At 40.0% G+C, this 24,509-nt stretch overlaps 1 protein-coding gene across 5 annotated transcripts in view; it reads right to left on the reverse strand.

Moving 5' to 3' along the window:
• rap1gap2a (RAP1 GTPase activating protein 2a) overlaps positions 1-24,509 on the reverse strand; it is an 86,807-nt gene that overhangs the window by 11,946 nt on the left and 50,352 nt on the right. For 4 of the 5 annotated variants that reach the window (XM_069147579.1, XM_069147578.1, XM_069147577.1 and 1 more), the window contains 3 exons: positions 10,913-10,997; positions 3,544-3,579; positions 484-516 (listed from right to left, as the gene is read on the reverse strand). In XM_069147579.1, the coding sequence (XP_069003680.1) occupies positions 484-516; positions 3,544-3,579; positions 10,913-10,997 (154 nt within the window). The remainder of the gene's footprint in view (positions 1-483; positions 517-3,543; positions 3,580-10,912; positions 10,998-24,509) is intronic. The other variant, XM_069147576.1, reaches the window with a different exon arrangement.

Below are 24,509 nucleotides of genomic sequence, written 5' to 3' on the forward strand. Positions count from 1 at the left end.
CCCTGATGATGTCACAGCTGTTTTGATTCAACAGCCCCTGAGCCATTATGTGCCTTTGGCAGTCGGCTAGCGTAGCTCCAGAATATGACCTCTAAATACTGCTGAGGCCTGTCTGCACCGCTGAGAGCGCAGAGCTACGGACAGCCGCTCATTTATATTCTGCAGCTTCAGGAGTCAGGGTACTGGCAGGCCACAGAGGATCAATTGACAGTTGGAGTTCATTCAACTTATAATCAATCAGATCAGGAGGTTATTGATTTTGTACTTTTTAAAGCCCGGGGAAAAATCTGAGAAATGTTCATCACAGGGGTGTTTGGAATCTCTCATGAGGAGAAAAGGTGAGAGAAGAAGGAGCATAGAGTGAAGCAGGAGGTGTGATGAGGCAGCGATGAAGAGCAACATGCAGAGGAATGGAGGCCATGTTAGGACACAAACTAATGAGATCCACAGAGAAGTTAGGAGCAAGTGTGCATCCGGTCACACCTTCCATTTTTTGGTTTCTTCAGCTTTAGGGACCTTATTAATGTCCGTTCGCAGCATGAGGACGGGAAAGCACAAGGATCAAAAAGCAAGTTTAGTTTTGTTCTTGTGCATTTAAAATAATAATAATAATACAATTTTTTTTCCTGGAATGTGGCTTTCTTGTTTTCAGAACTCACTGTCTCTGTTGCCAGAGGACAACAGAGTGAGTCATGCATGCTAATATACTCTCCCTCACACACACAGACACACACACACACACACACAAACGTACACAGGTAATGCAGACACTTAGTCATCCTCTCTCTTTGAATCGAGCTTCCACACTCTCAGTGTTCCTTTCTTTATTTGTTATTACTGTTTGTTGAGACACAGCAAGCAGAAGCTTTTTTCAGTCTGAACTGCTCTGTGTGTGTGTATATATATTCAGATATGAAAAGCCAATCTAGCAGACAGAGATTAAATTGGCCAATTGTTGTCGAGCCCCAGTGGAACAGTTTGTCTACATGACTGAGCATAAGAGTGAGGGAATATAAATGCATGTGTGGGGACTTGGAGTCCTCAACATACGCTCCATCGCTTGTAATGCCACCAATCATGATACAAATCAGGCAGTATGTATTTGAACAGTACAGACTCACGGACATCAACACGCACACACGCACGCACACACACACACACACACACACACACACACACACACACACACACACACACACACTTGTGAGTGTGGTCTGTAGTGGTTTGTGTCTGTTTGAGTGCATATTGATGGAGCAGCTGCTACAGCCACGAGGGAGTCATTGTCAACAATATGAGACAGATCACAAAGATGCTCTTAAGAGGCTTCAATTTTCAGTGACAGAGAGAGAGAGAGAGAGAGACAAAGATCAAGAGAGAACTAAGGAGGAGAGAGTAGAGAGAGAGGGGGGAAAGGGTGAGAGAAGACAGATGGAGATCAAAAAAGTGATCTCCATCGTGATCATCATCATCATCATCATCATCATCATCCAGAAACACACTTTGAACATCATGTTCCGAATGTTCAGACCTCAAGTGAGCAGGTCGATTCAAGATGAGTTCAAGAAAAGACACGAGACGCACTTTCAGTTTGTGTATATATCACACGTGTGTGTGTGTGTGTGTGTGTGTGTGTGTGTGTGTGTATGTATGTGTATGTGGGTGAGACACTTTGATCATCAGGCTGTATTAACTAGCTGTCATCCACTTGTCAAATAACTCCTCATCTGGCGCGTCGTAGAATACTTCTTGCTTGGAAATCTCCAAATTCACCATCTCAGTCTGCCTGGCTTAAGGATGTGATGTTTTTCTTAAGTCTTGAAAATATAAAATATGCACTTAGAGGCTGTAATGACCATTTAACTAAGAAATGGTAACCTTTCATTTCATATTTTCACAATCTATCAGTGCTGCCCACTGAATGAGACACGTCTGGTAATTTGTACTGATTTATCTGGTCCTCTGTCCTTCCCTTATCTGTCTGATTAACTGTAACTTAACTACTTAACTATAGTTTTATAATACTGTACTACACAAACTTTATGTAAATGAATGTGAAGGCCATATGTGTGGGTGGGTCTGTGAGTGGGTGTTTTGATTTAATTTGTTTGTTTTTGTTATGCTTTCTTTTTTATTTTTATTTTTTATTTTTATGTTTTGGTTTTTATTTTATTTTATCTTATTTTTGTTTGTTTGCTTTACTTTCCTGTTCTTTTCTTCTTTAGTATTGTAAACTGATTAACACATCCACAAAAAAATTATAAAATAACTCCACCGATGTCCTCAACCAGGTTCTCCTCCTCCCTCACTCGGAGTCTGCATCTCCCACCTCTTCTCAACATAGCCTTTTCTGTTATTATGAGGAAATCATGAATCAAAATTACACGTGGTATTTCTTTATATTTTCCCATTGTAAACAGACAACATTCAGTCCCAAACCTATTCATTTCTACTTTGAAAGAACATCTTTCATAAAACAGTCTTTACACTTGTTGTGGTGTTACTCATTGAGTTTTTGAACAACAATTGAGCTCTTTGGCTCAGAGGAATATTTCAAGCTCTGGCTGCACAGAAAACACCTGTTGGTTCAATGTGTTGTCTATTTTATTATTTTCATATAATGGGCTGATAATAAAGTAGAAGATGAAGAGAAATCTTGACTTAAATGGGAGGTGGAGGAGCCTTTACTATTTCTCTTTTTAGGGTAGTTTATTGTGCTTTGTTCATGGGTTGCTGCATCAAACTAACTTTCCCTCAATCATTCCTTTGAGTGGTTGATCCCTTCACACATACTGGACTCATATCTATGCAAAGTAAGTCGGATTTTGTAAAAGTAAGAATCGTTTTATTTTAAATCTACGAACATTTCCACATTCTGGACCTGGTTTGACTTCCCAGTTCAGACATTTTGGAGATTTAATCATGAATCCACAAAAAGCACTTCTGTTTGGTCATTTGTTCCCCTTTCTGCCTTTCATTTATCCACCCGCCATCTTTCTCCTACTCGTCCTCTTCCTTTCCATACCCCCTTCTGTCCTCTGATGACTCAAGGCCTGTGTCCTCAGGGGCTCGCAGAGGGCAACAAAGTGGTCTCACAGAGAGAGACTTTGTTCAGAAGAAAAATAAAATCAATATATTCCACACAGGGAGGGAGAAAATAGTTGTAGTGCAGATCTTTTCAGAGCTATTCTGTGTACCTAGCACAGCCATTATGCAATCTAAGAAAAACACTTGAACCCAGCAGGATGACATACACTGATTGAATCATTGATGTCAGTCTCATTCTAGCATATGTTAAATCTGATTGTGGTCACAGAAAAAAATGTAAAAGACAGACATCTTTCAGTAACTTTTCCGTGTCACCCTGTGCAAGAAGCTCCTTATTAGCACAAACATGCTGCCATACTGCAGCAAATATTGCTCAAAAGTATTAGTCAAAGAGCAGAAGAAGAAAAGAGGAAATGAGGTTGGTGAAATAGGGAAGAGATAAGGACTACAATCAGGAAAGAAATGACATTCAGAGGAAAGAAAATACGTATTTCATACCTGCATCCTCTCCAGCATATCGAAGAACTCTGCAGACTGAAACAGAAGTAGATAACAAAGCATGTAAATCAGGGTGAAACACTGCTGAACTCTGTCAAAATCTACCAACACCAAACACAAATTTAGTCAGGGTAACAGCATGCTCATCGCCCTTTTTGGCTCCAATTTACACTTTATACAAGTGTTGCAACAGTCAATACAAAACACAAATAATTTACATGGATAATATTGGTATTGACAACAGCAGATCTTGCTGGGCAGCTCACTGTGTACAACTCTCCTCCACAGAATCAACTTTGTTGTGTCAAGAGGGCAGGGTAGTCTTAACACCCTCTCACACCCACATGCACACACACTGATAAGCAACTACTTCCTCACAAAGTTACCCACACACACATAAACACACGCTCACACACGGCATCCTTGAGTGCATTCACACGTCCTCGTCACCGGGGCCTCCACCTTGCCACCTAAATAATCTGTGAGGGTGATAATGGTCTACAAGGTCTTTGTGCTCATATTCCGGCGCACACATGACATGTAAATGCCACGTTTGCAGGGTTCAGGCTGCAAGTGTGTGTGTGTATGTGTGTGTGTGTGTGTGAGTGCACATGCACACACTTGCACAGACACAGGAAATGTCAATTCTTGGTGACAAATCAAACTTCTTGTTAAAAAAAAAGGCTGATTTGAAACAAGGAACTCACGAAATGTCTTTTTCCTGATAAATAATCTACAACAGCAGTGTTGTGCTTCCTTTTTAAGTTTCTTTGCAGTTTAACCAATTAAATAAACTAGAATTACCGGCTAACAGTTGTATGCCTCTGCAGACCACTCAAGTTGTAGTGTACATGCAGTTCATATACATGCATGTTTGTGCCACATGTGTTGACATTTTCTAGCAGGAAACAGATGTGACAAATTTAAAGAAATTCCCTTCAGATGTCCCTAAAATATGGCATTCACAGGGATAGACCAATGTGATGGGACAGTGACCTCGACCAAAATCTTATCAGTCAAATCACTGGTACCAAGTGAATGTTTTTGCCAAGTTTAAAGAAATTCCCTTAAAGCGTTCTAGAGATATTGTATTCACAAAAACGGGATCTGATGAGCGGGACATGAGGTCACAGGGACCTTGAACTTTCACTTTAACCACCAAACTTTATTCAGTTCTTCTTTCAGGCCAAATGTGTCACATTTGAAGAAATTCCATCTTTCCTGAGATATCATGTTCATGTTAAAGTGTAGAATTGAGTTCACCGTGACCTTCAGCTTTAATCTTTGCCTCCCATATTCTAATCAGTTCATCTTTCAAATATCAAGTGAATGTTTCTGTCAAGTTTGAAGAAATTCCCTGAAGGCCTTGTTGAGATATTGCGTTCACACAACTGGATGGACAACCCGAAAAAAAAACACAATCCCGCAAGCATAATACAAAGACCCACTGTCAGGGATTTAAAAAAAACAAAAAAAACACTATAACCTGCTGTGATTGACAACTAATGCCACATACTACCATTCAGAATCACACTTATGAATGTGCCAGTCATTCAGTAGCACCATAAGCAACAAAGCCAGAGGAACCTGCAAATAAAAGACTTACCAATGATCAGTGTCTAAACCAAGCCTGGACATGTGTTTAACAGCTGTATGAATGGCTGTAATTCTAACTGTAATAAACTATTAATGTATACATTTTGACAGCACTACTCTGATTAAAAACTATGCCCTGCAATGCTCACCTGCACCAAAATAAAATCTATAAATGTATCATCACCACTCCGAGCGCGAACACGCACACGCACACACACACACACACACACACACACACACACACACACACACACACACATAAACACACACACACGTATCTCCTATCAAATAGTTAATATTTACTAGTTAAAGGTGCTGTAAGCTGATATAGTGTTGTGGCAGGACTGCAGAGTCAACAGCAGACAGCCAGACTAACAATAAAAACTGCTATCAATATCTGTTTGACAGATGCTCGGCGAGTCAACATGTGCTCTCTGCCAACTGCACATGTCAAGGTGATGTGTGTGTTTGTCTGTATTTAGTGTAACTATAACTGCGGGTCATATGTGGGCAATGGAGAGAAAAAAAAGTTGCTTTTCCTTTTGCAGTTTCTTTTAATGCAGACTGTTTACAATGACAGCTGAGAAGGCACACATGCAGCTCGTCCTGGAGGTGTTTGAGTGCGATCATGTAGTGCAGATAGTGTGTTCAGTCTTCAGCTATATCTCCTACAGTGTCCAGACAGCAAGGACAAGGGTCTTTCTGCTTCGCTGTCAATCTAAACCAGAACCTGAAGATTTCTATTTTTACTTTTATTTTCTCGTCCTCGCCGTTCTGTTCTGTCTTCTATCTCAGTGTTTTCTTATGCTAATTTGTCCTCTCTTCTCTGTTTACCCAACCTTTTCACTTTTCCCTGGTGTCCCAGTTTGACCCTTTCCTCTCTTTTTTCCTCTTTCCGATCTTTTTCTCTCTCCTTCTCCAGTCCAGTAACATCTGCATCTCTTATCTCCCATGGCAACCTGCGGAGGCAGATTAACCAGGCAGCGTGCCTGAATGACTGACAAACTCATTGGCAGCTAGAATTCACACATATTCTTGTTAAATCGTGAACACAATCATCTGCACATTTCATAGAAATGATGATAATTCACAGACTGGGAGATTGATCTCACATATCTCACCCTGTTATATTTCGTATTAAAAGAATGTCGCAGTAAATTCATCAAAAACATGAATGAAAAGGAGGAATTAAATGGAAAATAAGATGGATGTTTTTTTCTTGTTAACATTATTTTTCTCTTTTTTTTTGTGTGTATAACACTCCAAATAGTTGAGTTGATTCGCTGTAGTTGAGCCCACTTCACTGCTATTGAGGCAGCATTGTTCAAGAAACTCTTTCTCTGGATCGAAAACCTGACGGATGGATGAAGCGATGGGCTGGTTGCTGACAGCCCTGAACTCAGGACATCAAGACCTTGTTACATCTGTCACATACCTGCTACGCTGGCTGATATTGGCCCTGACACACACACCTATATCTGATATTTCAGTCGATACTGTTTTGGCTCGGTCCCTGGGTTATGAAATAGTGTTGTGAAATGCTGTGGGAGTAAATCGGCTATAAATAAGACATAAAACCACAGAAAGTTTCAGAGGTGCAGAGGAAACCAAGTCAATCACCACACTGTCTGTCTCTACAGTTATATTACCTATGTTTACTTTAAGATGTGGAGTTGATGCCTTTCTGATGTTTAAACTCTCTTAGCATTAAAAATGTACTGAATAATCTCTATATTTCTGAGCTCATGATGGGATAATATTTCCTGGAAAACAAGATTACTGATTAATTTAGCAGCACTGACTGACAGTGAAGTGTGTTTGTTCACCTGACAGCTTTTCAAACCAAGCATATGACTGTAAAATGACAGTTGACTTCATGTTATATTTGCTTTCACGTTAATTATCAGGCTGCTGACGTGATGAAGGAAAAGCAAAGTTTCAAGAGAAATTTGTTCAGTTTTGATAATACTGATATCTGAAGGACATTCACTTTAGATGTAGAAATTATATACATTTAACCGCTCAGACAAATCTGCACACTTTGATCTAAAAACATAGAACATCTGGTAGTTTAGGGGTCACTCAGTGCAAACTTACCTGAACGACTGCAGCTAAAGGATCTGAGTCTTTGTGTCTTCTTCGTCTTTCTGTCCTCTCTGCTAAATTTAGAAGAGGACTTCACTCTCACTCACGTTTAATGTCAAATTCACCTTTTTAACACCTGAAGCTTAAACTCCAGTCAGGCGGCAAACAAAATCGTTTGTCAAAGCAGAACAGGTAATTCCAGGACACACACACACACACACACACACACACACACACACACACACACAGAACTACCTACAAACGAACAGGCCAGCCACGTGAGTCAAGACAAGTTTTGTTTGGCTGCCTCAGCAGCAATAACTTTGAAGGCTTGTGACTGAGCATTATTATGAAGTGTAAAATCACAGAATGAAATGCTGTGAGGAGGCTCCTTTAACATTTGGTCCCTAACCCTGTCTACTACCAACACACTGTACTGTTTTTTTACATACACAAATAAAAGTAGCAAACGCACAGTGTAGGGATACTAACGTTACATGTAAAAGTCATGCATTAAAGTCAAAGTACATGCCGCAGTCAGAATACTGACTACAAGCTGGAGGTTTTACTCCTGTTCTGGCTTCTTTCCATAGACTGCATAAAAACAAATCGACGTAGCTTCTGTGACGTCACCCACAGACTTCTCTCAAGACCGGTTTGAAGTCCAGTGTGGGTGGAGGTGAGGTGGGTGGGGTGCCATCTTGGCAGCGCCCGACTCCGCCTAACTCCAAAATATTTCAAAAATGGGCAAAGAGGCGGTGTCTAGGTGGAGCTGAGACTGGAAGAACAAGTGCTCGAGAGAGAGACTCCGTTTATTTGGCTCTGGCTGACAGTCTGAGGTTGGAACCTGTTGGCAGCTAGGCAACTGTGACATAAAGCAGGCCTGCCCTTAATTATGAATGACTTCATGCCCCGCCAAAATGTGAGCGATAAAAAAGGGGGGCACTAGCGATAGAGACCAGGCTGGAAACATGTTGGTTTTTTTGCTGTTAAGCTGGGATTTTTAACATGGATGTCTGTTGGGATTCACTCGCTTTTGGAGCCAGCCTCAGGTAGTTGTTCGAAGAGCTGCAATTTTGTTGCACGAGTCTGTGAGCTTCATTTTACAGCCCTAAAATATGTCGCTTGCTTCTTTTAACAGGTAGAACCTTTTTCTTGGAAACACTATTGCTGTTATTTTTCCTCTTTTTATGACTATAATTATACCTTCCTTTAATTGTCCTTTTCCTATTGGTTTTGTACATTGATTCTACACCTACATAAATAAAATTGCCTTGACAAAATAGCATCAAATTATAGTTAAAGCATCAAATGTAAAAGTACTTAATATGCAGATAAGTTCATTTCAAAATAAGGGTATATTATATTAGTGACAGTTACTGATGCAATAATGTGTACAACACTTTAATATTGCAAAGTCAAGATGGAGTTAATTTAAATCAATCCCACTGTACACAGTTGGTCACAGGGAAAGAAAGTATACATGTCAAGTAGAAGAAATGTAAATATTCAGGCTAAGTACAAGTACCACATAATTCTACTTAAGTCCAAGAACCACATAACTGTACTGAAGTCCAAGACTTAAGTAAACATAGTTTTCACCATTGCTGCTGTATGTGTTTACTCACCAGTGTTACCTGACCTTTAACCCGTTCTAACCACAGAGGCCTTCTTAATGATACAAGTGGTGCAGAGTAACAAGCAAGTAGCTTCATACTACACACAAAGTGGCACATCACTGTGTTACAGCAACTAAAACCAGGAATGAACTGAAATTTGTGCCGACACTTTCCTACCAAAGCATCTTTAAATGCACGCTGGCCGATTAGAGAATGAAGACATATTTTTTACACAACATGAATTGATGTGTACTGGGATTTTAGGAAATTATACGTTTTCTCTACCAGCATGACAATGATGATGACTATCTTACCATTAGAGCACTCCCAGATAAATTGTGGGTTGCCAATTGATAAATACCAGAAATCAGCCACACGTCAAGAGGGAAATTGATGTCTTCTGGCTTGAGTTATACATTTCTCTCATGTTATATATTCTCTCCTGGTCTTTTCCCTGTCTGACCATGTTTTCAGTCAATCGTCCTGCTCTCACCATGAGCACACTCCTGTTCTCCCTCTGAGTTACAGCTTCAGTGATGACGGCTTGCTTCAAGGTCACTATCCTGCAAAAAGGATCTCTCTCTCTCTCTCTCTCTCTCTCTCTCTCTCTCTCTCTCTCTCGCAGGAGCCGTTGTCTCTTTCCTGTTTATCATCTTGTTCATGTATCACTCTGCAAAACCTCCCTGTTACCATTAAAACATTAAACATTCTTCAGCTGGAGTACAAGAGAAATACAATGTAGTGAATGTCTGGTTAAAAAAAGAAGTCACACCTAAGACTATAAAGAGAGACATGCTTTCTCTGTATGTGCAGCAGAATAATATCTCACCGCGTGAGTCAGCGTGGCAACACTTGAGAAAGACGATCCTCTACTGTGTGACAGATTTCATTTGTATTCATATTCAGTGTGGTTTGCTCTGATATTTTTGTTCCACTTTGGTTCCTTTGATAACACAGTTTGATTGATCTTAACAATTTGTGGTCAGGATACCATTAGTCTGCGAATTAAGCTTCAAACTGTAGTTCGTCAGGATTCAATCTACTCTACAGCAGGATCCAATTGCCATTCCTTTTTCCTCAGAACACAACTTTTTATTGGCAAAAGGAAGCCCCAAAGACTTGTAGCAAGACCGCAAATAAAAGTGATTTATAAGTAGAAACAAAAGCAAGTGAGATCAAGTGCTTAAAAATCAATTTAGGGCCCTGACGACATGCCACACAAGGAAAGGACATAAGTTGTCTAAACACAAGCTCGGATGGAAATAAAGTGCATATTTCCTTTAATTTGACGTCTTGTAGGATTATTTTTTTTAATTTAAAGTAAACACATAAAAATTCTAAGTGTGGCAGTGGCACAGAGCACAGTACATTTCTTGCACGAGCTTTGAATCTTTCTGCTTCACAATTTTTTTTACATCAAGCAGGCGTTGGAAAAAAGGGTCTCAGCACTCCTGGGAGGACCAGGATTCAGTTTCAACAATGACGTCAACATGTTTACTTTGTTAGAGAGAAATACTGGAAATAAATAAAGAATCTTACTCGAGTCGAGGTCAAAGTAAGATGAATTTTGAGTGTCTTTATGGCCTTGACAATTTAATTCTTCACAAAGTAGCACAAATCAAAAAAAAATCATGCAGCATGACCACGGTTTCATTGAATGCAGTGTCTACATATGCTGTATATTTACATGGATGTAATGTAAGTATTTGTTTGTTTTAGCTTATTCAAAACACTGAAGAAGTAAATTCTACCATTCAAAATAATAATGATGTAACATAAAGCAGTGGTTGTGCCTTTAAAAACCTTACTTTGCTTTTAATGTAGTTTTGTAATAAGTGTCATCTTGTAAACTCTCTGTTCTTATGACACTGTGGTTGATCATTGTCTCTAAATTGCTTCGCTTGCTAAAGGATTTCTCATTGAGGACAATCAGCATCAATCGATTTTTTTTCTGATAGGTGTAAAAGGGCTGAAGGGCAATGTCAATGAAAAAGTCAATAAACTAATATCGATAAAAAAATTTGGACACGCGCTATTTCCCACTATTTGCATGGACGCGTGCGCCATACCTTCATGCTGGGTGGTGCAGTGCGGGGCGGGGACGGGGGGCATTCTCCCAGAGGGACGTTGGAGATGTTCAGCAGCTCCTGTTTCCTGGAGAGAAGAAAACAAAATGAGTAAGAAACAAGACTTACTTCCTGATGCACCAAAATGTTCAAACGTCACCCGTCCACATTTCTGTGTGCAGCGCAGTTTGATTCAGATGAGCACTGACATTAACAATGCAAGAGCTGCATTGCTCTTGCACTGGTCCAAACCTAACAAGTTTGTGTGTGAAAACACCATCGTGTTGCCTTATTTCGCCAGCGACGATCAGGCTAACGCAACAGCTAAATGAAAAGCTAACCCAACAGCTACCTAACTGCTAAATGGAAAAGGAAATATGGCCTAAAAGGACAACGAATTGAACTGCAAAAAAAAATGCAAAAGCTAAAATTAGACTTATGAAATCTGATAAAATAAGGTATGTATTCATGAATTTAACTTTTAGTATTATAGTTATGGCAACAGGATCTTATTTTAGCTTTCTGGAAGACCGTTTTCCTTTTCATACTTTTCTCATACTCAATCGTACTCCAAAGCATTAGCGCACATTCATGATCCCAGATGTAAAGGTTGAGCTGAGAGGCGGCGTAGCTCAACCCCTGACACCTGCCATCTATTCTGATCAAATCCAGCTACGTCACAACTTCAGCTGCGATGCTTTACAATGAAACCCTCTGGTACTGGAAAAAAAAAACCTAAAAACAAAAATGGTAAACCCACTGTAGCCCTGCTTTTTTAGCTGGAGACTATCTGTCTATATCCTACAATCCTTTTGTTGTTGGTCTTAATTATAAACAGACATTTCAATGTATCCACTGAAATTATTATTGCAAAAAAAAAAAAAAAGCAGCATAAAATTAACATACAAAACAAAGACAGACCCAGTAGCAGATCAGATTTGATCGTACTTCAGTAAATGCAGTATTTGCTAGAAGCTTACAAACCACAAAATTCAATGGATGCATATGTCTGCTCTGCAGTTAAACCACTTCAGACTGAGAGGATGGAAGGACAAGAAGAGAGTTTTAATTGAGGGTTTATGTGAAAATAACCCGCCCCTTCTTTTCCTTCTATTAGCTGGAGACAGATGGAGAAGCTCAATGGCATGAAATAGTGAAATAATGATCACGATGCAGCAACAGCTTTCTCAGAAATAACAAAACAAAAAACTCCTCCTTTCTTCTGTTCAGTTTAATCGAAAATACTGTTGCAGTTGTCACACCAGAGTCTCTATTTGACATTTCAGGGCAGACATAAAGCCTGTTCGACCCCATTCATTCCTTGGTGCAGATGAAAAGTCCATACTGGCCAGTTCTTTCCACATGTTCAGCCTTTATACAATGCACCACTGTGTCCCCCTGTGAATGTCGTGCTGCAGTATGTTAGCTCAAAGTAACCAAGGGTGGACAATGTCTGAATGAGCATCCTAAGACAAGACAGACAGAGTTTACAAGACTGGAAAAACAACAGTTTTTTTTGATGGACATTGTTTTTTTCTTTGTTCTCTTCAGCCTGCATGTAGGACAACAAAGGCTTTTAAAACCCAACCTGTGAAAAGGAAAAGCTTGTTCAGACCACTGTCCCTGGGGCAAGTCCCTGCTGTGTGTCCCTATGGCTGCCTTTTATGGATACAAGGATGACGCCTGTCTCACCGTCTTAAACATCTACCTGCACACAGAGATGCTGTTTGCAGATGGAAATTGTGTGTGTCCATTAGAGAGGGAGAGAAAGACGAGGAGCTGCTGCCCTTGCAGTCTGGACCGTCTCTGAGGCAGTAAAACTCCAGCTACGCCACAACAACTGACTCCCACCCAGGAAGGGAGGGCGAGCGCGTACTGGGACAGCAGGAGGGAGGACGGAAAGTAACAATTTAGGCAGAATAGGTCATGGAGAAAGTGAGACAGAGGGTGGAAAGAAGGTTCGACGAGAACATGCATGCAGCATGGCACTCTATGAAAGGTGCTTCGGATATGACCAAATGACATAATGTGCAACATTACAGCCCAGAATTCTTCGGTAAATATTTCCACACCCCACAATGCAGGGAGCAGTGTGTGAGGGTGTGGAGGTCAGGGTTGGTGGATGAGAGTATAATGCATCAGGCTTTGCTGCAGCAGACCAAGGTTTCTCTCCTTCCTCTCATGTATTAGCATTGCATTTGAGAGCGAGAAATATGTGTTTTCAAAAAAAAAAATCATAAAAAGCCAGGGTCAGACTGTAAACAAACAGCACCTGACACAGACAATATTCTGCATTCCCTAACACAGATATATCATGTTGTTATGACAGACATTTGCTGTGTTACAAATAACATACTTCTCGTAGTACACTAATAAATAATACTCTTATATGTTAGGACTCTTAAATGTGCAGTGCAGGAATTTTGAAATTGTTGTCTCAAATCACACTGATGTTCTGCACTGACCAAAAATAATCACATTATGTGAGCACGTCACCCACCAAAATATCTACAGCTTTAATCATTTTACCCATAAATTAAAGTGTTTTTTCATGCCCTCTTTTTTAACACATTCAATAAACACAGCAGTATTGAAAAATAAACACTTTTTATGTGGTGTTCAACAACAGCGGCAGCTCAGACGCCTTAATTTGAAAATTCTCTATGTCGGTGGCCCGCCCTTTCCTCTACGTAACCAAGATGGCGACCGTTTAAGGTGGAACGTGTCCAGGATTTCACACTTCTTTTTTGGACCTTTTTGAGTGCATCATCCTGGTACTTGTAGTGCACTGCATGTTTATGTAATGACAGTGTGAACGCACTTATGTACTCAAAATAGTGAGTGTTAGTACACAAGTACGCCATTTGCAACACAGCAATTCTGGACTCACTTCTCCACCACAGATCTCAGTTTCTGTTCAAAATTATTAGATCCGATTAAAGTGAACCAAACCAAGGACGATTCTCTATCTTTTATGATATTGATGAGGAAAGCATCCTCATCAAGGAGGGAGCAAGACAGGGAACAAACTAAATAAACTTGAGGCAGAAAGGCTAAAAACTGTGACAGGAAGAATACTACATAACGTCTCAAAAGCTCTGTCAACAGATACATTCTTTACGTCTCTTTTTCCCGTATGCTGCGGAACGAAAGGATGTATTTAGCTTTTCTTTTTTTTTTATCTCGCATTTATCACACTAAGAGAATAACATCAGTTTTATCAAACAGCAGTTGGACATCTTGAAAAGAAGTCTTTGAAATTCTTGTAAAGAACACATTAGATGACTTCTTGAGTTTTTAAAAGCTATTTTTCTTTCAGAACTATTTTTGTTTGTGACCCAAATGCAATAATAAAACAGGAGAGGTGAAATCTGGGGCTAGTCGCATTTGTATGAGCACAAACCCCGACCTTTGCTTTACTTTAATTAAGTTTGAAGTGTCTAACCCCGACCTTACCTTCACCATAGTCTATTTGCCATAAGCCCGCACAATTTTTGCTGAACATTAACCTTGTCTGGCAATATATTATAGAGTGCAACATGTTAAAAATGCTGGGATTGACTGTGATTCAGAGTTCCACATAATGATCAAATACCTCCAACGTTGTCTGGCAATACAAAGGACAAAGTACACAAAAAAAGAAAGTTGCGTTTGGTAACAGTTCTGAATGGCCACCAAGCGCTCAAATGCTTTGTGTAATTACTCGGATGGATGGTGTAATTTTTAAATATATCTATGTCAATGGTTTTTGGTTGATACCTGAAATTTTGGCTCCGGGGAAATAAGCAGGTAGCCTGTGATGTGAAATCACAAGGTAAAATTGCATTCAATTCTCTGACTCTAAGCTTTATATTATAGGGCAGCGGGTACCACACAATTATTTAAATACATAGTAAATACTGGCTGGGAGGAACGTAGGGCAGCTATGTTGGTTTGTGTGAATTCCAAGAATGGGCATGTCAACTCTGAACAATTCATTCATCCACAACAATAAACATGCTCTTTAAATTTCAGAAAATAGCTGTTGAATAAATTCCCGTGAGTGAATGAATACAGTGCAACTTAACTCGAGCCTCTGTTACCTGGAGCGAAGATTAAGTGGTTGTAATCTTGCAGAGGAAAAAAATAGGACAGATCATGTTCCACATTTACATCAAAACTAGTGCAAGATGTACCTTTCTGGTACAGCAACATGTCTGTAATCCTTCTTGCTTTTGGCTGCTGCTAATTATCATTGATTCAACAGTAATTACATCCACACATTCATCATGTTTATCTAATGATGCCGGTAATGTGTGTGTGTGTGTGTGTGTGTGTGTGTGTGTGTGTGTGTGTGTGTGTGTGTGTGTGTGTGTGTGTGTGTGTTTTTGTGAGAGAAATAGATAGAGGGACAGAATGCGATACATCTCTGTTATTTCATGTATTGATTACACCCTTGAGATAAGATTTGGACAGTGGGACACGCAGTGATAGGCAGGGACGAAGGGACGGGGAAAAAGCGTGTGAGAAAGTGAGAGAATAAATGGGAACATCACCTTTACATATCTTTACATGAATGACCGATCACAGGAAGAGGAGATACAGAGATGAAAACAGGAAGTCAGAATGATGGAGAGTGCAGAGCTGATGAAAAATTAAAAAGAGAGGACATCGGCGGGAAGGTCGGGGAGCGAGTGAGATGCGGGACAACGGGTGCGAAGCCTCTCCCACGGGCTTACAGCACAGTCTTGCTTCCAGTTGGACTTAATATTTGTTATGAAACTTGATAAGGAGCCTGATCCTCATGCTGATTGGCCAATTACACAACTGATGGTTTCTCTAATGGAGTTAATACAATGGTAATTGGAGACAGGAAAAGAGAGAGACAAGGGAGGTACAGAGATGGAGAGTGTAGAGGGAAGGGAACGTAAGACAGCCTGTTGTGGAAGGTAGGACCCATTGACCGTGATGTATTTAAAAGGAGACTGACAGTAAAGAAGTAGCTGCACAGCAGAATCCACTGCAATATTGCATATTGGACCGGACAGCTCCAGCTGTGATAAGCACTTAAAGAGGCTAATGTTACAGGAGACGTGTGGGAAAGGTGATGCCTGTTGCTTAATATAGCCCAAGTTAATTAAGTTAGGATTGTATGAATACATCTTACAGCTGGTATAATTAGTATTTAATAAATGGCCTCTTCGATTAACTCTTAACAATTTACATGTGCAAACGTAGTGACAAAGTGGAGCCTCACAGAGCGGCTTGTATGGCCGTAAACTCTTATTCCTGTGCCTAAAAACACCACAAATGCTGATGACAGTTATCTATTGTGGAGTGAGTCAACCCCGCCGAAGCCATTGACCATTTCCAAAGTGTGTTTAATGTTGTGCAGAACACCTTGTCCCACCTAAAACTTGTTATTGGCACTGATAAGACCAAACTATTATTATTATTTCCCAATGCAAAGAGTCGACCACAGATTATCCCTTCAGTGATCACTCTTGAGGAAAAGGTTATTGAGAGGGTTAAATACCTATCTGGACTTTCAAATTGATGACTCCCTCACATTTAAGCCACATGTACAGTTCTTGTTGGAAAAAAAATTGAGGCTTAAATTAAGTTTCTATTTTAGAAACAAGTAGTACTTTGTCTTTTAATGTGAAAAGGAGACTTGTCCCTGCCATGGGTTTACCTGTGCTGGATTACAACGGCCTTTTATATCTCCATGCCACTGCTCAGGTATTGCATATGATTGACACAGCATACCGTGCTTTCCTGAGATTCATCATGAACTGTAAATCCCTGACTCACCACTGATCTTTATGCCTCCTCTAATAACCCACAGGTGCTCACACGATTACTTTCACATGCAAGGCAATTCTCAGGCTGCTTACATCTAATCTATGTACTTATATCACAGAGTGCAAAGGACTGTATTCTTTGTAGTCGACTGACTTTGATATGCTGTCTGTAGCAAACTTTTGTAGAGAGATTAGAACAAGGGCGTTGGGTACTCTGCACCCGCAGACTGGAATCTATTACACAAAGTTTAAAACTCCATGATTTGATTTCTTTGGCTGATGTTGTTGAATGCATGGCTTGTATTGCACATTCATTCCTTGGGATGTTTTATTTTGCTATTCGTTTTGTCTTGTTTTAAAATTATGCCTGTCTTGGCCTCTACTCCCTTGTCAATATATACTTGTAAATAAAAAAGGTTAAACAAATTAAATTTAAAAAAAAAGCTATGCCACAGTGCTGCCACATCACTTTTAATTCCCTTTAAACACCAGCATAAATTACAAACACTTTGTCTTCTTGTCCTTCCTCCACTTCCCCTCAGGCTACCTGCTATTGATCAGATTGTCGTTGTTATAAAGTCCACCCCACATTTAGAGGTAAGAAATGGATGTATGAGTGAGTCAGCTGTCCAACAGGAGAGTACAGGCATCCCAGATACACACAGATATGTGGAGAGGTCAGGAGAGCGATAATTAGGAGGCAACTGCAGCCCGAGTCACCGGCTGTTTCCTGTGGGAACAGCAGGCCTCGCCCTCTCTCTCTTACTGAGATATGAATAGATACCAAGTTGACAGCAGGCAGGAGATTAGGCTGCCCAGACAACCTGAAACACTTTCATTATCAATAAGAGGAAGAGACAGAGACGGGCACATGGAGAGGGGTAGTGAGGAGAAGGGGAGCGGCATGACTCCGGTGAAAAGAGACATTGCTGAGTTTATAAATTAATTGGTAAATTTGTTCAGATATAAGGGGGTCCTTCATCTGAGCTCGCGAGCAGAAAGATGAGGAAGTAAATAACCTTTTAATTTAGCTGTTCTGCTGATGGAGTGGAGGAAAGTAAATGAATCGTGTGTTTGTGTGTGTATAGATATGTATAGACTTATCTGCAGATACTACTTTGTTCTGTTTTCATATGATAGGCAACATTCAGTTCTACTTCATTACAATTTATATATATATATATATATATATATATATATATATATATATATATATATATAAATATGGAGACATATATATAAATATATATACATATACACACACACACACACACACACACACACACACACACACACACATATATATATATAATTTGCACAACTGAAAGAACAGAGATCATAAAAATCTGGACCTTAAAGTAAAATAAATCTACAGAAATGATGAGAAACGTGTCTTATCTTTGATAGCATGCAGCCCCCAACCACTTCATACCTCCCACACAGCGAGAAATATTCCGTCGAAGCTTTAATGAAGCTACGCTAAGTTCCTTGTACTCTGTCAATCTTCCTTCTCAGTTTCTGCCTGTTTTTTTTTTTTTTCTGTTTTCACCTGTATTTTTGGTCCTCTCCTTTCCTCTCCTCTGCCAGTTATTCCTGTAATTAATCCCAGGGTTAGAATAAACTGACACCAGTGAAGGTCTCGCCCTCTGCAGGCACACACAATCAGTCCCATCCAGGGAAATTGTGTCCTTTCAATCCTCCAAAGGAAAACCAGGTTAATTATCCTGGCGTAGGTTTGTTACCCTCGATGATACTCTGATGTTCATCTGTCACGTTCAACTGTTCTGTAAATTTACAAAATGTAGCAGCCAAATTTACTGACTTGTAAGGTGACAAACTAAATGACCAGTGTTTATGACACACGAACAAACATTGTATCTTTGGCATTGAATTTACCATTTAAACTAAGGAAAACACTCCGAGCTCATGAAAGGTTACATACTGCAGCTTTCGTCTTGCCTTTGAAATGTCAGTGTTGTTGTCTGTATCGCTGCCAAGGTGCCAAGAGATGGACATTTTTGTGTATTTACCTCCCAGCAGCAGAGAGATAATGGCCACCGGCTCGATAATGTTTGTTTCCTTTCTTCAAGTGTGCTTTATGCAGTTATTTACACTTTATTTGGACAGGCCTGTCAATGCTAATTGTCACTGTAGGTGACTATAAGCGGGTGCATTAAAAACTTCTGATCCCATAAAGACCTGAATAACTCGATTTCAATAACAAATTGTAGTGTAACCTCCTCAGGGAAAGAAATGTCAATCTGTTTGTGTTCACCAGATGAAAAGGCATCTTGTAGATGTTCTTTTCAAAATACTTAAGTAATCAAAATAACTATTTGGCACATGCACATCCCACTATTTCAAATATGTTTTCCTTATAAGTCACATTACTCTCTTTATGGTTTTGTAACGAGCAAACATGCTTGACATGAAAGTTTGTCAATGTCATTAATGAATGGGCTTCTCATCATCTGAAGCACTTATCATTTCATTCTTAACACTGGCTAGTGGATATCATCTACGATTTAAATATATATTTTTAGGGAGTGAACAGTCCTCTTTTTGGATTCAGCTGTTCTGCATCAAGAACGGATTCAAAACTTTTGATTTAAACAAGCAGAGGTTGTTGTCCTCTGGCCCAGTGCTGCATTGCAGTGAAAAACATAGTTGCCTGGCATCATGACTCTCTCTGTCATATCAGTGGTAATTCCATAAATCCTATCTAATCCCATTCATTTTCTGGGACCCACTTCCTCTTTATCATAGGCCAATCTCACCCAGTTTCACTGACTTGAGGCAAAGGAAAAAAAAAATAAAAATAGAGTCATGCATCTGTCAAATGACACTGAATACCTCTTTTCTCAACTGGCTCCGCCACATCAGACTACTTGATAACTACCCCGCAGCAGAAAAGGTCCTGAAGACTAGGAGAGATATGAAGACAGGGGGAGAGAGGCAGAGAATGAATGGATGTCAGACAGATCGCTGAAAGAGAGAAGGCCACAGACCGAGGTATAGAGAGAGAGAATAAATGAATCTCTGCAGACTAAAAATAGCTCTCTCAATCCCTTGAGCAGGGCTGAGTAAATAGGGCCGTCTCGGGTGGGTCTCTGGGCACTTGTTAGAGACAATGCCATCTCATCCATTACACTCCGAGACCAGGCTGTCTGTTATACAAGCACACATATTTGTACAAACAGTCAGTAAATCTAATTAAATAAGTGCATGTTTGTGTGTACATGTTCGTGTGTGTGTGTGTGTGTGTGTGTGTGTGTGTGTGTGTGTGCGTGTGCGTGTGCATGTGCATGTGCGTGCCCCCACTCAGCATAACCAGCTGGTAAACACAAAAGGAGTAAAAAAAAAAGCACCAGAGAAACAAGAGGGAGTTGTAACGAGGGATTAATTGAGGGTAGAGAGGAAAAACAGGGGGAGACGGAGGGATGGAAATACGAGTGAGTCAGTGAATAAAAGCGGTTGTGTTACACAGCAGGAGGACAGTTCGACAGTGAGCGGAGGGAAGGAACTTCAGGAGAGGGAAAAACTGTGTAAGGTGGTCAAGAAAAGCAACATGCAAGACCGCACTGTAAAACATTGACTGCACTTAATCTGTCTGATGAAGTTTTCTCTCTAAAAGTGCAAATGTTGAGAATCTCCCATTGGCCGCATTGAAAGACATGATTTGGGAAAAAGGTTTATCGACAGATTATTAACATTTTTCTTACAGCAGGAAATCTGGATTGTTCCCGAGGTCGCGGTGGGGTGCTTGGTATCATTGACTAGCATAAGTCAGTCATGCCAAACAACATCACATTCTTCCCTGCTTTGCTCCATTCATGATCAGAGAGTGCTTGACCATAACATCACTGCAATTGGCTGCTCCACAATCAGAAGACGATCAGCGTGTTCACAGAAAATCTGTGAGGAGTGCTGCCTTTAACTTTATTGCTTTGTCCCTCCTAAACCCAATCTGAACCAGAAAAACTAAATTTGCTGTTCTTTGCTTAAAAATCATTAATTGTACATCAGTGGAAGCGAAGACGATAAGTTAGCTTGAGAAAAGGCATGTGTGGTGTAACATTGTGAGATACGTGGCAATTGTGTGAGTCTTACTGTCAAAGCATGAGAGTTGGCAGCCTGGCAAATAATCTTAACAAATCAAACATAGCTAGACAAGGTTTTTTTTCTGCGTGGGGCTTTCAGAAGAGCAATAATCAGAATTTTTAACATTTATCATGCTTTTTAATTGACTACCTTACTCTCAAACCTAACTTGGTACTGACGAGGCCAAAGAATTACAACATAACGCTTACAGCATATGAAAAAAAACAGTCTTGCTTGTGAGTTTGTGCAAGAAATGTCCAAATTAAATGGAAGGAAAAATGTCACGTCAGTGTCTTGTCATAAGGGTGAATCTTTCCCTGTTGTGAATTGCGTGCTGGAACAGGAAGTAAGATAGCAGCAAACAGGAAGTAAGATAGCAGCAAACAGAACGTAAGGGCGGCAGAGCTTTGCAAACTAAGTGTAAAACACCCCATTGTTTGCCTATTTGTTTTCAAATTAGACTGAATCCATGTACAGTCACACAACTGAAGAAAGATCCATGTGCTTGTGACTGCCACTTCCCTCTTCTGGACCACTGCCCGGTGAGCTGCAGAGTTGCTGGCTGACTCTGCAGGCCAGAGAAAGCCAGGCAGGTTATTCCTGAAGGATTTTAGCCGTGACCAGCTGCTAGTGGAATTTACTCTTTGTCAGTTGTTCGGTCCCAAACATTTCAACAACCACATGGCCACTGTTACATAGACTCCATGAGCCAAAGTGGAAGACGTACAAGATGGTAACAGAGTGCTTGCTGGTTGAAAACAACAGACCTGCTCCAAGGTGTACTATATTCTCTCCAAAGGGAGACTCCACTCAATTTGTGTCTAACCATTTACATTTCTACTGTCCATTTCAAGGACCCTCAAACTGATTGCAACTAAGTAGTGTTTGATGAGACTTTTTCTCGAGGGACTACAACTGTTGAACTGTACTTGAATTACTGTCAAATCAAATTAATCTTTGCAGTCCAAAGGGAAATATGACGGGTAACAGGGATAAAAACAAAGCAAATCAGACAAGTGGCACGATCACAGAAAACTGTCAGACCATATAAAATAATTAAAAGCAACAGCGACAGTAAAAGCAGCGACAGTTAAAACCATTTTGAAAGTCGAGTACAGATTTGGGAGGGGGTATAAGTGCAAGTCCATCACAGCACAAAGGGAGGCCAAGAGGTCAGACATTAATGTGCATGACGTATTCAATGTTCAGAATCTTAATACTCATCCACACAAGGATAAGACTCAAGTTGTTTTGTCATTGAGGGAGGCAGTCTGTAGCAAAGCGCTGAAGAAAATAGCGCTACCTCTTGATCTGTGGACCTGCTTGCTGTTAATGTCCCACGCTGAATCCAACTGCTGTCTTTCGTCATGTTAAGAAGCCTGCCCTTTGCCAGCAGTGTAGGCTAACGATCTCCATGTCAAACAGTAAATAAGGATAAGACTGTTTCTGTAAAACAGTCATCAAGGCATGAAAAACAGTCAACAGTTAATTTTCTTTAGGATGGAAAAAAATTCAGCTTTCCTATTTGAGTAAATTCATTGATTTTAAAACAATGTTGTGTCCAGAACAGTGCCTAAATATTTTCCTGTCCCACCAGCTCAATTTCCTCACCCTTAATAACAGTCGGTGTAGCAGCACAGGATGACTTTCTGAAATCAATACTCATGTCTTTAGTTTTTGCTACATTTAGCAGGATGAAGGACTTCACGTCTGAATCCACCTCCACAGGCCGACCGTCTTGCTGCACTCAGTCAGCGAAGGCTGACTAATAACCAACTCATCAGCACATTTTATTGTATGTCTGTTCTCATAATTACTTTGACAGTTCTTGTAAATAATATACAGAAGGTGAGAAAGACCTTGTGGGGATGTAGAAAGGGAATTCATTTAAAGGGAGACCGTTTACAGTCACTCTGGTCTGTTGGCTAAAGGAACAGTTCACATTAGAAAGAGCATCACATGCAGCTGCAGGCAAATGGGATTGATGTATTTGTGATGGCGCTTCCACTGTGTAATTATTGAATTGTTCCGAGACGTTAATCACCCTGTGTGTACTGATGGTTGACCACATTTTTTATCTGAGGAGCCAGTCAGCCTGTTGGTGAGTTGCAATGACAATTTTCAGTCATTTTGATCTGCAGAAGATCCAACTGGGACCGAACTGCTGTCCATTTAAATAAATCAACGTGCACACATTAACCTTTTCATTGCTAAATACAGCTGATACAATTTTCATGTTTGTTTAACATATATGAAGCCAGAGTCAGCGGCCTGTTATCTTATCTTAGCATTAAGACTGGAAACAGAGGGAAAATAGCTAGCCTGCCAACAAATCTACCTACTGGACCTCTAAAAATCACTAATTAACACATTATATGTCATCAGTTTGTACAAAAAACCAGAACCAGGCTTTGTGCTAAATTAATTGTCAGATATGACAGTCCAGTCAATTCTGGTCTATCATTTAACTGTTTTCTTTCTCCTCTGCCAGTGAGAGTAGTCTAACTACAAAAACATTGTCGACGTGTTTACATAGTATGCTGTGCTGCAGCCGATACTATGTCAATACCTTTGTGGCTGTAAAACTGAAGATAAATTGTTTTGAGCATCACAACTCCCACAAATTGATTCATTTCACTATCAGAATTTGATCAGTTTGGTTCAATAACATGCGGAAAGTACAGAAGAACAGCACAATTGAGTTATTGATCCCTCACTCAAGTTAGCAACGGGCTAAATCATCTCCAAATCATAAAATCTGGTGGCACCAGACACCAGATTTAAAGCCTCTGTATCGTGTTAAATACAGAGAGATTTACATGGTGGTGGTTTTTATCAATATTGTATGAACTCATTTTGCAAGGTCTTGAATGTAACAGACATTAATATGTAAAAGTCCTGTAAAGTAAGCTTAAAATCCAGTCTGTTATGATGAAATTAAGGTTGTTACAATATGAATGCTTTGCTGGTGGAAGCACTTTATGCATACAACTATATGAGAGATTAGGAGAGCTAAGTCCTTTAAATCCTTTTTGACACTGAAGTGAACTATCCATGAAACTTTGCATCAGTAAGACCTGCTTTTAGTTATAGTTCCCTTTAGAGGATTCCCTTGAGTTTTTTCACCAAGGGAAAAAAAATAAAATTTAAATGCCCCTGATATAGGTTATTGTGATGAGTTAGGCTAAACCCTCAATAAAATACACTAAAGGGATTCTGATCATTTCACAGGGGCATCCACAATTCACAAACATCTTTGATCTTTGAAAGGATGGATTTGTATCCGAATCATACTGAATAAAATTTCTGCAGCACCAGTTTACACTTATATGTAATTAATGGGCAGGCAGCAAACATTTCCTGTAAAGCCTCATTCCAAATACAATGTGTGGTTTTATTATGAAGCTTGACATCTGTTTTTATAATCACTGGTACTAATATGACGTTAGCAATTTCTATATCTGGGCATTTCCATATGCACTTAGGGGGACAACAGAGAGCCACATGCTGTGATTAAAGATTAGGTTTAAAAAAAACATCATAAATGAGTTTCTCTCTCTTGTATAAGAACTGCCTTTTATAACACATGTAACTCCACACACAAACCAACAAACAACACACACACATACACACACACACACACACACACACACACACACACACACACACACACACAGACAGACACAACAGGTCTGCAGTTGGAGATAAATAAGCTG

This window comes from Embiotoca jacksoni, unplaced genomic scaffold (genome assembly GCF_022577435.1).
Source record: "Embiotoca jacksoni isolate LCO1_2020_lvr unplaced genomic scaffold, fEmbJac1.0.p SCAF_14, whole genome shotgun sequence".
Lineage (NCBI taxonomy): Eukaryota > Metazoa > Chordata > Actinopteri > Embiotocidae > Embiotoca > Embiotoca jacksoni.